This window comes from Acomys russatus, chromosome 22 (genome assembly GCF_903995435.1).
Source record: "Acomys russatus chromosome 22, mAcoRus1.1, whole genome shotgun sequence".
Classification (NCBI taxonomy): domain Eukaryota; kingdom Metazoa; phylum Chordata; class Mammalia; order Rodentia; family Muridae; genus Acomys; species Acomys russatus.
This window is the reverse complement of record NC_067158.1, coordinates 10,465,054-10,477,513: the sequence shown is the minus strand read 5'-3', so window position 1 is coordinate 10,477,513 and position 12,460 is coordinate 10,465,054. Positions and strand designations below refer to the sequence as shown.

The following is a 12,460-nucleotide window of genomic DNA, read 5'->3' as shown; positions in this document are numbered from 1 at the left end:
TGTCAGTGGTTCCTAGGTGGGAGAGTCTGGTTTGCTTTACTCTCTTTCACTCCCAGTGGAGGCAAGTTCTGGGCCTGCCTCTCTTTCCCATGAGGCATTTACTGGCTCTGCTCCTTCTGGCTCTGGGTCAGTGCACAATGGTAAACAGGTTCTCTCCACCCTTCACTGACCTTGGCATCCTGGGCCTCTGCTCAGCTCTCTGCTCTGCTCAGCTCCACCCTGCTGTCTTGCAGACTCCAAAAATCAAGGAATCCCTCTTCTTCTGAACTGGAAAAGGGTCCAGATAGCAGAATCCCCAGGACAGCTCTCCCTACCAACTACAGGAAGTTGTGGAGCCTTTTCTTAGCAAAAGACATCACTTCCCCAAAACTCAACCCTGGTCAGGCAGAGTGGTTCTTGAAATTTTGTGCCTGTGACTGGGTACCTGGCTCACAGTCTCCCCTGTTGATGCCCAGAGTCCACTCTGATCTATGTGTGACTCCCCAAGCCATCTTTACCAAACTGTTAACTCATTTTTTCTTTTTTGTTTTGTTTTGTTTTTGGAGACAGGGCTTCTCTGTGTAGCCTTGGCTGTCCTGGACTTGCTTTTGTAGACCAGGCTGGCCTTGAGTTCACAAAGATCCTCCTGCCTCTGCCTCCTGAGTGCTGGGATTAAAGGTGTGCGCCACCATGCCTGGCTAAATAAACTGTTTACTCTTATTAATAGATCTCACCTAACTGTCCGAACTCATTGTGTCCATAAAGTCCCTCCTTCCTGGAATTTCTTCATGGCTGCCTACTGTCCTCCCTCTCAAACAGAACTCGTAGGCCCTGGCTCTCTAACCCTTCTGTCCCTCGCACATTATTCTCTTCACTCCTAGCTTTACCTCTAGGTGTGCGCTCTCTGAGCCACTTCTCTCAGCCTCCCTCCACTTCTAACTGGCTCCCACTCACCACTGAAGACCTCATTCAAAACTGCCTCTCATCTTATATTGCCTCTAACTGCTCCAGGGACAACACAATCAACACACTGCATCCCATACACATCTCTCCAGATCCTTGCTATAAAGATGAATAAAATACAGCCGCTGCCCTTGAGGAAGCCAAAGTTGCAGAAAGGCAGCTGGGCAGATAAATAACTCACACACACAAAGTACTAGCACAGAGCTTGTGAAAGGTGCTAGAAATCTGCAGGAAGTCCCCAGGGCAAGGATAGAGATGTTTAGGAGCTGACTTTTAAATTGGGGTTTGAAGGCTGACAGGAAGTGGGGAGGCTGAGAAAGGAGGAAAGAGCATACAAGGCAAAAGGCCCAGCATGTCCAAGTGCAAGTTAATAGGAAGGGCATGGCTTGTGCGGGGAATGTGAGCGGTCCAGCAGAGCAGCTTCCCCACCTGACCTCTGCTCTGCTGAGGCAGCATTCCTTAAGGAAGTATGCTCCTAGAGAGCCCCATCAGGCCATTCTTTGCAAAACATTACCTAGTACCTGGCTGGCACTTGATCAACACGTGGTGACCTCAGGCCTGAGTTCTCAGCAATAAGCTGGAAATAGTTATCACTGCCTTGAGACAGACAGATGAAACACAGTAGGAGCAGTCCCTCTGCAGCCTAACACCAGCTTAGGTCTTGCTTGAAGGCCAGAACAGGGCCGTGCTCAGATCTGCTTGAGGATGGCCTTTTACAACAGTGCAGTTCTATCCAATTAGGTAACTGAATGTCTGTTATAACACTTAGGAGGCACTTGCTAAGCACCAGACACTGCTCAGCATCCAATTGACATTTCATTTAACCCTGGTAACAAAGCCCAGGAGATGCATTCTCCAATTACCAACCCCACTTGGCAGATGGGAAAACTCAGATTTTCAGCAAGCTAATTGCCGCCTCAGGTTTATGGCAAGCAAGCCCTGGCAGGTGAGGCTAGACCCTCTGCTCTCCTCTGACTATCCCAGTTAGTGTACCCAGCCACTTCAGCACTCAGTGTTGTCTACTCAGCTGGATGCACACAAGCTTTGATCCCAGGAGCCTAGAGCTCCATGAACTTCAACCCACAAGCAGTGTGAGACACTTTGCAAGTCACTTTAGTGCTCTGGGATTTGGCTTCCGCTGATGTAAATAAAACAAGGATAATAATGATACCACATCTCACAGAATTAAGTGAGGAGAAGCAAGGGATAGCCTGGGCTACTAGGCAAGCTCCTGTGTGAAACTGCATTATGACAGGAATGGTGAGAGAATGGCGGGATCACCTAGGCATGCCAGGAGGCCAGGACAAAGGCTCACAAGGCCCAGAGAGGGAGACTGGTGATGGTAATTATGAGGAAAACTTGGACTCTTCCTCAGGTGACTACCTAGGAGCCATCTGGCCACACACTGGCCCTGAAGTTCTTAGGAAGCCTACCTCTGCTCTCACTTCCGTTTTTTCTTCATAGACTAGAATGGGAAGAAAGTCCTAGAGTTAGGGCTGTCAGACGGCCTTGCTGCAAATGACTCAATAAGGCACTAATGGGGAATTCCCAACCTGCCCTGGTAGGTCAGGGACCTCCTAACCCCAAGCTGATTGGAATTGGCCTGAGCCCCAAGACCATGGGGTGAGCGAGCAGAGCACATAAGAGAAGCCGAGTCTCCATGCCTATACTGCCTTACTTCCTTGAAACTATAGCATAAGTCCAATGAGAGAGGGAGAGAAGGAGAGAACTGAGTCTGTCTGTTCTGAGTATGTGTGTACCTCAAGACAGTGTCACTATGCACACCAGGGTGGCTTTAAACTCAGAGAGATCCGCCTGGTTCTTGTGGCGGTTGTGGTGCACATCTTTAACCCCAGCACTCGGGAGGCAGAGGCAAACAGATCTCTGAGTTTGAGGCTAGCCTAGTCTGCAGAGTGGGTTCCAGGACAGCCAGAGCTATACAGAAAAACCTTGTCTCAAAAAAGAACAAAAATAAAAATTAAGTGTGAAAGCCAGCGTGCATGGAGGACACAGAGCCCTTACACTGTGGCAGATAATGTGCTGGGTGCCTTTTAAACATCCTCCTTCTAACATCTCCCACTTCCAACGTCACCAATGGCCTATTTAGGGATTCATAGTAGTCACATGCCTGGACGTGTCAGAAGGAAGACTGACAGCTAAGTTTGCTGGTGTCTTAAACTTGGGCTCTCCCAGACCCACGTCCAGGTTGCTCTTCCCTGTAAGTCAAGGCAAGAAGGAAAACGGAAAAAAACAAAACAAAATCAAACAACAACAACAAAAAACCCCAGCATTTTCCAGAGGGCAGGAAGATTGCTTTGTACATACAGTGCCCAGGGCCCAGATGCACTGAGAAAGAGCAAGAGCTCCCAGAACTATGTTCCCTCCCTGGATCCCTCACTCAGCGATTCCTGTCTCATCTCAGAGTACGTGCGTGACACGTGCAGACACAGGACAGGAGTTGCACTCTTCCTTGAAACAACTCAGCTACCAAAACAACACAGAAAACCTGTCAGGAAAAGTAAATATCTGGGGCTGGCCTCAAGTCCTAAGACTGTGACAGAAGAGGGAGGAGAGGCCACCAGCTTTAGTAGGGTGAAAAATCAGGACCCCAGAGAGCAAACCCAGATCTACCACTTGCTCAGTCAGTTTCCCTGTCTGGAAATGAAGTAAAAATAATTCTTACTCCATCAATTTCCCATTACTCCCATAATGGTTACCAGAGAATAAGAAGATAAAGCCCAATGTAGTGATACAGACTTTACATCCCAGCACTCAGGAGGCAGAATCTGGCCGAAATCCTTGAGCTCAAAGCCAGCCTGGTATACATAGGGGCTCTAGGCCAGCCAGTGATACATAGTGAGACACTGTCTCAAAAATAAATAAATACACCCAGGAAGTCTTCCCAACATGCTGTCCAAACATGACCTGAACAAGGATGACACTGACACCACAGACATGCTAATGTGGAAGAAGTAAAGCACACACGATCCCACCCTACACAAAGAACCACAGACAACTAAGAAATGCTAAAGAGTGGGAGAAATAGTCTTTCCATGGCAAGAGCTCCCCCATTAGCTATCCAATACCAAGTGGTCAGCCCTGAAAACATATACATATAAATAACATATTGATTGTGCAGGTTATTTATATATTTAGGAACACACACACACACACACACACACACACACACACACACACAAAGAAAAAGTGGTCATAAGGGGTGGAGTATGTGTGAGGGTTTGGAGGGAAGGAAGGAAAAAAATGATTTAATTATACTATAACCTCAAAAACTAGAAGTTTTTTTAAAAATTAAATAAGATAAAGCACCCTTCAATCTGATCACATCTCTACATGCATGAGGACCACTGATCCTGTGCACAAAGGGACATCTCATACAAGAGGGACAAAGTATGCTCCAAACACTGGCTTCTTTGGAATGTACCACAATGACCCCTTGTGTTGGGGCTACCTACCAAAGCATTTTTCCAAGGTCATCTCTCAGAATGTTTGAGATAGATGGCTCTATTTTCTCTGCAGGGAAACTGAGGCTTAGAGAGACCAAGAGCCTCCTTAAGGTCACATAGCTACTTAGTAGCTCAGGGAGGCCCAGGACTTGGGTCTCTTGATCCCTCCTCAGAAGCTTTTGCACTGTGATCTTAATCCAGTTATCTTGTTTGGGCCTCACAATCCTTTGTACACCTGTAACTACCTGTCTAATGTATGACTTCCTTGTTAGACTGTAAGTCACTTGAAAGCAAGACTGGTTTCTGTCCAGAAGCTGACCCAGGGCTGTGCATATAGTAAGTGCTGGGAAGTAGCCCTGTGACTGAATGGAGGGGACATGCTTGAGCCATCAACCACAGGAGTCAACTGGGAAACTGGCATCAGTACCCTCACATCCCTCTGCTTAGTTAAGAGTACTTCCCCCAGACCATAGCCTAAAGCCATGTTTCTAGCCAGAATCTCTAATCTCTACAACTTGGTGGTGCCCCCAGGAGCTTGCCTCTCATAGGTACAGGACTCAGTTGTCCCAGCCATGACACCAGATAGAAGAAGAAAATAAAGATATTCCATGAAATCGAACTGTCCCTTGATTGTCATCTGCCTCCCTTGATCGGTTTATGCTTTGCTGAAAGCCCTAAATCCTCTGTCCCAGCTGCCATACCACCCTAAGGTAGGATTCCTCTGTCCTCAGTCTCACTCCTAGTTCCTTGGAGAGGAGCCTGGCTCTCCTTGCAGATTTTCTTACCATCTAATTTGTTTACCAGGCAGCAACCACAAAGCTCAGTGTCACTCACCCTCCTGCCTCCCCCAGACAGGTCAACCAACTCTCTCTCTTGCTAGAGAGAGACAAAGAGCTCCTTGATGTGCCCTGGGCATTCCAGCCAAGCTATGCACCTTGGGAATATGACATAGCTAAATCAGCAGCAGCCCACTGCAAAGGCTCCAGGATAGGCCCTGTAAAAGGGCTTTCCACCCCTGTCACTCACAGGGCTAGCCACAGTCCAAGCTCTAATGACGTGCCAGTCTCTTTCTCCCTTCGGTATAACGTCTTCCAAATCTTTGGGCTCATCTTGGACTCTCATGACAATCTCACCCCCTGTGACCTAGTTCCTCTTTCTGCCATCTTCAACAACTAGCCCCTCTGAAACACAGGAGGACTCAGGCTGGCATTCAAGGCTGTCTGCCTAACCTCTTTTTTCCCAGCCCACGCTTGCTTTCATGCTGCCTGCCACCTCTGCTCTTAGCACATTAGACTTCTCAAACAGCTGGCTTTTGGGGTGGAATGTTGCACACAAGCCCTCTACCATCTAATGAAGAGACCCTGTGTGTCCCTTCTGAGTGCTAGGATCAAATGGCATGTCTTCATATGCTCCTGTAGGCAAAGCTGCTGCTTCCTCTTGTCGACTCTCAGAGCAGCTGCACACCTTAATTACAGCCTTTATCACTCAACATTGCAGATTTGTTTGTGGTTCTGTCTTCCACCCAGTCTGAATTCCTTGAGGGTAACAAGACAGAGATGTCTTGTTCAGCTCTTGTCCCAGTCATGGCATCTGGCTGGCAGAGGAGGCATTCAAATGAGTGTCTGGAAAGTAAGCTCATGGCTAACGTGGCTAAGCTAGCAAAACGAAGCCTTTGGCTGACTCCTCTGCTGCCACACCGGCTGCCTCCATCACTGCCTAAGCAGCAGTAAAGAGCCAATGTGTGCCAGCCTCTGAAGAGCCAGACAGGGAACAGAGTAGGAGAGGTGGAGAAAGGGAAGATGAAACAAAGAAAGCAAGTTGACGGCTGCCCTAAAACCCTGGATAAGGGAGCTTCTAAGCAAGAGTGCTGGTTTGCCAGCGGGGCAGCTAGACCAATTTTCTCCCTTCTAGGACTCCCCCCACAGAACCCACGTGAGAGGATGAGAACTGGCCTGGCTGCTTCAGGACTTATCAGGTGTTAAATTTGGGGCACTCTTTTCTGAAGTCTGTAGGTGCTTGTGTTCAGAATGGAGACTGCCACCTTTCAGGGCAGTGTTCACCCGGATAAGGGTTCTCTCCTGCCCACAGGGCAGGGCCTCACTGTGGCCAGAAATGGGAAGTAGCTCATTTCACTGACCTACTCTGTCCCAGGCTCTTGTCACACATCAGTTAATTTAAACCTCACAGCAAGGCCTAAAAGTCAGTATTAGCATAACCTTTTCATGGATGAGACACTGAGGTTTAGAAATTAGGCAACAACTTCAAGGTCATGCAGACAGGCAGGCTCCAGAGGCTGTACTAGGAGAGGGCCCAGGACTACCTTCTTCCCCCACCTCGATGGAAACAGATTGGGTGACTGGGCCTCAGTCAGGCATTGTTGTCCCCCACTCCCAGGTCATGTTTCAGGCCAGATGCTGGGGAGACAAACCATCAAGCAGGCTCCACTGTTTATCTCTTTCCCACAGCTTAGGGTTTCTAGCAAGTGGACACACAGGCACTTTCCCAGGACAGCAGCTGGTGAGCTGCTCCTCCTTTACCAAGTCCGATCTTGTCAGAGGCTTCAGAACAAGGCCATCAAACTGGCTTCTCCTTAGAGGCTAAGAAAAGGAGGTGGGAAGAAACACACAGGAGGGCTCATGGTCTAGAGTCAAAGACCTGGGTCCCACATGCACAGCTGTATTCTTCCAAATGGCCTACCCATGGACCACTCACTGCCAGCTCCATGCCCTCCTGGGACCTGTAATAGCTCAAGAAAGGTGGATAATCTGAGCTTACAAACTAAAAAAGGCAGTGGTGGCATGACAGCAAACAGGCAGGCTCTGGCTTGCCAGGAGGGCCCTGGCCCCACCTCAACAAAAGCTGGCATAGACCAATCTGTAAGGATGCCAATTAAGCCAGTTTTATGATTTCCAAAGTCACTGGGCTGACATAATTGGTTAGAAGTAGAGGGAACAGAGGATCAAAGAAGACACTGCTGTTCCAGATGTTTCTCCCTGAGCTCAGCTCAAAGCTCTTGCTCCCCTAACAGGAAGCCAATGCTCACAGGATCCCAAAGAGCATAACTCCTGACTCATCTGGCCTACATACTAAGCATATTGAGGCTGGGTGGGAAGCTCCAGCCTCAGGCCAGCGCTGATAATCACGTGGAAAAAGGAGAGAAAGGTTAGGGATTTACCTCTCCAGCCACTAGAGATCTAGCTTGTGTCTTTCCCTTTCCTGACCAACTTTCAGTTGTAGAGATGCCATCAGACAGGTTGCTTTTCCCCTTGAGAGATGTAAGGGTAACATCAATCCCTCCACAACCCTTCCCTGTTCAGAACCCCGGGTCTTTTTGGGGTTACACTACCCTGCTAAGCCTTGAGCCAACCCAGAACTAATGTTGCCAGGGCCTCTGTCTGTGCCTGTGCCACCCACAGGGTCATTCATGGGCTAGCTGCTTTCTTGCCTTTGGCTAGTGCTCAAGAGCAGACAGGGAACAGTTCAGTCCCACTGAAGGTTCCCTACAGAGCAGGATGAATGACAAGATGAAAAAGTGGAACAGCATAGGGAACTCTGGGTTCAAGCCTCAGTTATTCTCCTAACAGACTGAAAAAGAAACACTTATACTTATGTCACATCTATCTGTGTGACAGTGGCCATCTCTAAGTTCACTTTCAGTTTTCTGACTTAGAATATCTATCAGTACATCATTCAATTAATAAATATTGACAAAACAGAAATAAAAACAAAAGCCAGGCGTGGTGGCACACACCTTTAATCCCAGCACTTGGAAGGCAGAGGCAGGTAGATCTCTGTGAGTTCAAGGCCAGCCTGGTCTACAAAGAGAGTCCAGGACAGCCAAGGCTACACAGAGAAACCCTGTCAGGAAAAAACTAAAACCAAAACCAAAACAAAAATAAATAGGAGCATATTTACTGCAGTGCAGACCTGAGGGGGAAAAGGTGAATAAGGCGGGTTGGTCCAGCCCTAAGCTAGTCAGACTAATGACAACATGCTCTTACCCTTCCTGGCTGTTCCTGTTAGCCTCCTACACTGCTGAGGGTGTAAGAAGTGACGAGGAAGCAAAGGAAGTGATGGCAGACAGATTCCTGTTAGTTACCTTCAGTTTTACCTGTCTGCCAACCAGATGGGTAACCAACCAGTCAGTTTTACAGATTTCCTACTGAGGCTGAAGGGTCACCATGATGGATGGTGAAGCTGGTCCTGACCTGGGATTCTGACACCTTGGATCCAAGTTCGAGTTCTGCTGTATTATGCTGTGTGAATTTAAACAAGCTTTGCTTCTCTGGTCTGTTTTATCTTCTATATAAAGGTTATACTAGCTTCTCTCTCTCTCTCCCTAACCCCCCCCCTCGCGTTTTCAGACAGGGTTTCTCTGTGTAACCCTGGCTGTCCTGGAACTCATTATTGTAGACCAGGCTGGTCTCAAACTCAAAGAGATCCTCCTGCCTCTGTCTCTCAAGTGCTGGGATTAAAGACATGGACGGCACTGGTCAATTTCTTAAGATCTGTTCCAGCTCAGTCCACAATTTTAGATAAACTTCAGGCCAGTATGCAACAGACACTAGAGTGAGGAGGCCTCTGATTCCTTTCCTATTCCCACAGTCCTCGGCAACTAGCAAAACTGACCTGTACTGAGACAACCTTTGGCCCAGGGTGTCTGAAATGGACCTTTAATCTGGAGACAGAGTCCCCATCACCTCCACGGCAGGCCATTTGTGCTAATGTTTCACTTCTCTGGGATAGCACATGGACTCCTAGCCCACAACCACGAGACTAGGTTCAGGGCGGTCACCCTGAAACCTCCCACAACTTCCCCTCTTACGGCCTTGGGCAGGGACTTACTTTTGGCTTTTTCAGAACCACAGTATAAACTAAACAAAGAAGATCCAAACTTTCTGAAACCAGAGACTTTGCTAACCAACAAGCTGAAGAAAGCAAGGCAGGGAGACAGAAGTAGAGCTGGGACCTAACTCCAACCTTGGCCTCACAGACACCAGAGATTTAGAGGGCATCTGCACAGCCATATCCCAGGTTTGCAGTTGGAGGGTGGAGAAGATAGATATCTGGCTGCCTGGCTGGGGATGAGAGCCAAAGGGAGTTGCTCCCATTGGGCGTCGCTTCCCACAAATACCAGAGGTACGCCCTAATTTTTCTCTTCATTTTTCAGACCCTTAGAAGAAGAAAACTATTTCTGGGGCTACCACTTGTGCCAGGCATGGTGCTAGGTGCTCAAATACCAGAGGTACGCCCTAACTTTTCATTTCTCAGTCTCTTTGAAGGAGAAAGAAAACTATTTCTTGAGCTACTACTTGTGCCACATACAGTGCTGGGTGCTTTCATATATCTAACTTTTGTTTTTCTCCATAGCAATGGACATAGGCATTACTTTTGCCCTTGAATAAGCAGGCTAGGGACTCAAGATCTATCCAAGGTCACAAAGCCAGAGAGTATGATCACAAAGTCTGACACTTCCTCACTCTATCACATCACCCTGCACTCTGAAATCTGCTTAAATGTCCAACAAGCATGGAAGAATTCTAATGCTTTAGAACTTACCAGAAAATCTGAGCTGTTGCTTCCAAGACTCCACAAGTAAAACTGAGAATTCCTTCCCACCCCCTCAAGACCTCACCCCTCCCAGGCTCCTGACCCCTGATGACTATGCCCCAACTGAAACACACCCTAATCCTCTCTAGGTTTCCACAAGCTCATAGCAAAGAAACTAGGACAAAGTCAGAGTGAAGGGTGAGAATGAGGGGCTCTCATAGTTCTGAACTGGACTAGGCTTAGCCTAATGTGAGCAAGTATGGAGGGGCTGGAAGAGACAGCCAGGAGGGAGGAGGAAACTCCATTCAGGTCAGAGGCCCAGATTTGTAAATTTCTCATGCTAAGGAGGAGGAGGCCTGGTAAATAAGAGACTCTTGGGGGGGAGGGGATGATATTACAGAAGTGGCATTTATATGGGACAACTTTATGGGGTGGGTTTCTTTTTTTCTTTCTTTGGTTTTTCCAAGACAAGGTTTCTCTGTGTAAGAGCCCTGGCTGTCCTGGACTCACTTTGTAGACCAGGCTGGCCTCGAACTCACAGAAATCCACCTGCCTCTGCATCCCAAGTGCTGGGATTAAAGACATGTGCCACCACCGCCCGACTTGGAGTGGGTTTCTTAAGACAGCTGAGCACTTCCGTAAGCCATAAAAATAGCTGGGGACACCTTGGGCAGTCACAACCAGTCAGAGAAGAGGGGGGAATATATCCTGAAGTAGGGCTCCCCCGGTAACTGTGGGGCCCTGTCTTCTCTAAACTGGGAGGCACAAAACGGGAGGAAAGTGTGTCATTCTGAGTATACCACTAGTCACATACCACAAGACAACTGGAATATAAGTTGGACCTAGAAGCCATCTTCCTGAGGAGACCACCAGATTGCCCCCACAATCTCTGGGAGGATTGGCTTCTAGGGGTTCTGCGGAGCCCACTATGCCCATCTTGGAGGCAAGGTGATACTCCACTGCCTCACCTTTCTCTAATAGCTGGTGGGGTGCCTGGGTACTCAAGGGTAGGGTGCTACATGAGTGGGGCCCCTGCTGTCTCCCTCCTACTCCTGTCCTAGAGATCTGGACAGCCTGGGAGTCTACTGGCTGGCTCCAGTAGTGATCAAGCTAACGGACAGTACTAGAGGTGAGGCGCTGTCACCCTATAACTACCAGGAAAGGGGAGTGTCTGCCCACCTGTTGCCTGTGACAAATGGACAAAGCTGACTCTTGGTAGAGGGTGTGAGGGTGTGTGTGTGTGTGTGTGTGTGTGTGTGTGTGTGTGTGTGTGTGTGTGAGACAGAGAGAGAGAGAGAGAGAGAGAGAGAGAGAGAGAGAGAGAGGGAGAGAGAGACTGACTCTGACTCTCTGAACTTTCCACGATGGAAAGAAACTGTCGGTGACAAGACGGGGCTGTCTGGGAGGGAGCTGGCCAGTGTCAATCCTTTTAAGGCCTATGTGTCTAGATATGAGGGTTAGTGTGACCTGGAGTGGGGTGGGGCCAGCCGGGAGTCCTGAAGTCTAAGATTTCCTGGGTTAAGGGTCCTGAGGTGGTGGGACAAGGATTCTGTGAGGGAAGGGAGAGATGGAGAATAGCTGTGGGGAAAAAGTATGGGGCAGCCATCTGTGCGCATGTCAGGGGGTGGCAACGCCAGGGTGACCTGGTGAGTCTAGAAGCTGGTGCTGGTGGCTATCCCCGAGTTGGGAGGGCACGGTGAGCCCTCTTTGGAGGGAGCGGATCAAGGCGGTTGGGGTGAGGGGTGGAGTGGGGGGCGGGGAGGAAGGGGATGGTCTGACTGTCCGTAGGTAGGAAGTAGACTGCCGCTTGGGGCGCGTCTGTGGGGATGGGGCAGTGGAGACACGTTGGTGGGTCAGGCCCACGCCTGCGCAGGGCCCGCGCCCGGCCCACACCCCAGCGCTACTCACGCGCCCTCAGCGCCCTGCGAACCCACGATGAAGCCGAACTTGTCGATGCGACGCTCGGCGAAGCCGTTGGCCTCGGAGTCGGAGCCGAGCGAGCTCAGCTCGTCGGCGGTGGCGGCGTCGGGGCCCTGGGCCAAGCTCTCCCGGGTCCCCGACAGGCTCCCGCCCGCTGCGGGCGCGCGCGGCCCATTCTCTCTGCTGCTTTTCGCCATCCCGGCCGCGCCCGCCACCAGAGCGCCAGCGGCCACCTCAGCCGCCTCAGCCTCCTGGCCTCCTCCGACGCTGCCGACGCCCCGCCCACGCGCCGCGTCCATTGGCTGCCGCAAAGCTGGGGGCGGCTCCTCAGGGAGCTCCCACCACGCGCCCAATGGGTGCCGAGGGTCCCCGGCTCCGCCCCTCCCCCAGACCGGCGCCAACTGGATCGACGTGAGGGGGCGGGACAACCGTCAACAGGGACCCGCCTTCCCCGGCTGCCAATCACGAAAACTCACCTGGACTAGCTCGTCTGGCTTTTCCGGGTTGGCCCCGGGCTGGCGTGTCACCTGCAGCGACTCTCGAGCCTAAGGCTCAGGACTTCCCCGGAGGTCCTGCCGGCCTCT

The 12,460-nt window shown here is 50.1% G+C and overlaps 1 protein-coding gene across 2 annotated transcripts in view; it reads right to left on the bottom strand.

The window, feature by feature from the left end:
• Positions 1-12,126, bottom strand: part of Tbc1d10a (TBC1 domain family member 10A) — a 31,288-nt gene extending 19,162 nt beyond the window's left edge. The window contains exon 1 of one of the 2 annotated variants that reach the window (XM_051165183.1): positions 11,865-12,126. In XM_051165183.1, coding sequence (XP_051021140.1) covers positions 11,865-12,073 — 209 coding nt within the window. In that variant the 5' untranslated portion in view covers positions 12,074-12,126. Of the gene's footprint in view, positions 1-8,505; positions 8,730-11,864 lie in introns of those variants that run through there. The other variant, XM_051165184.1, reaches the window with a different exon arrangement.
• Positions 12,127-12,460: the final 334 nt, after the last annotated feature.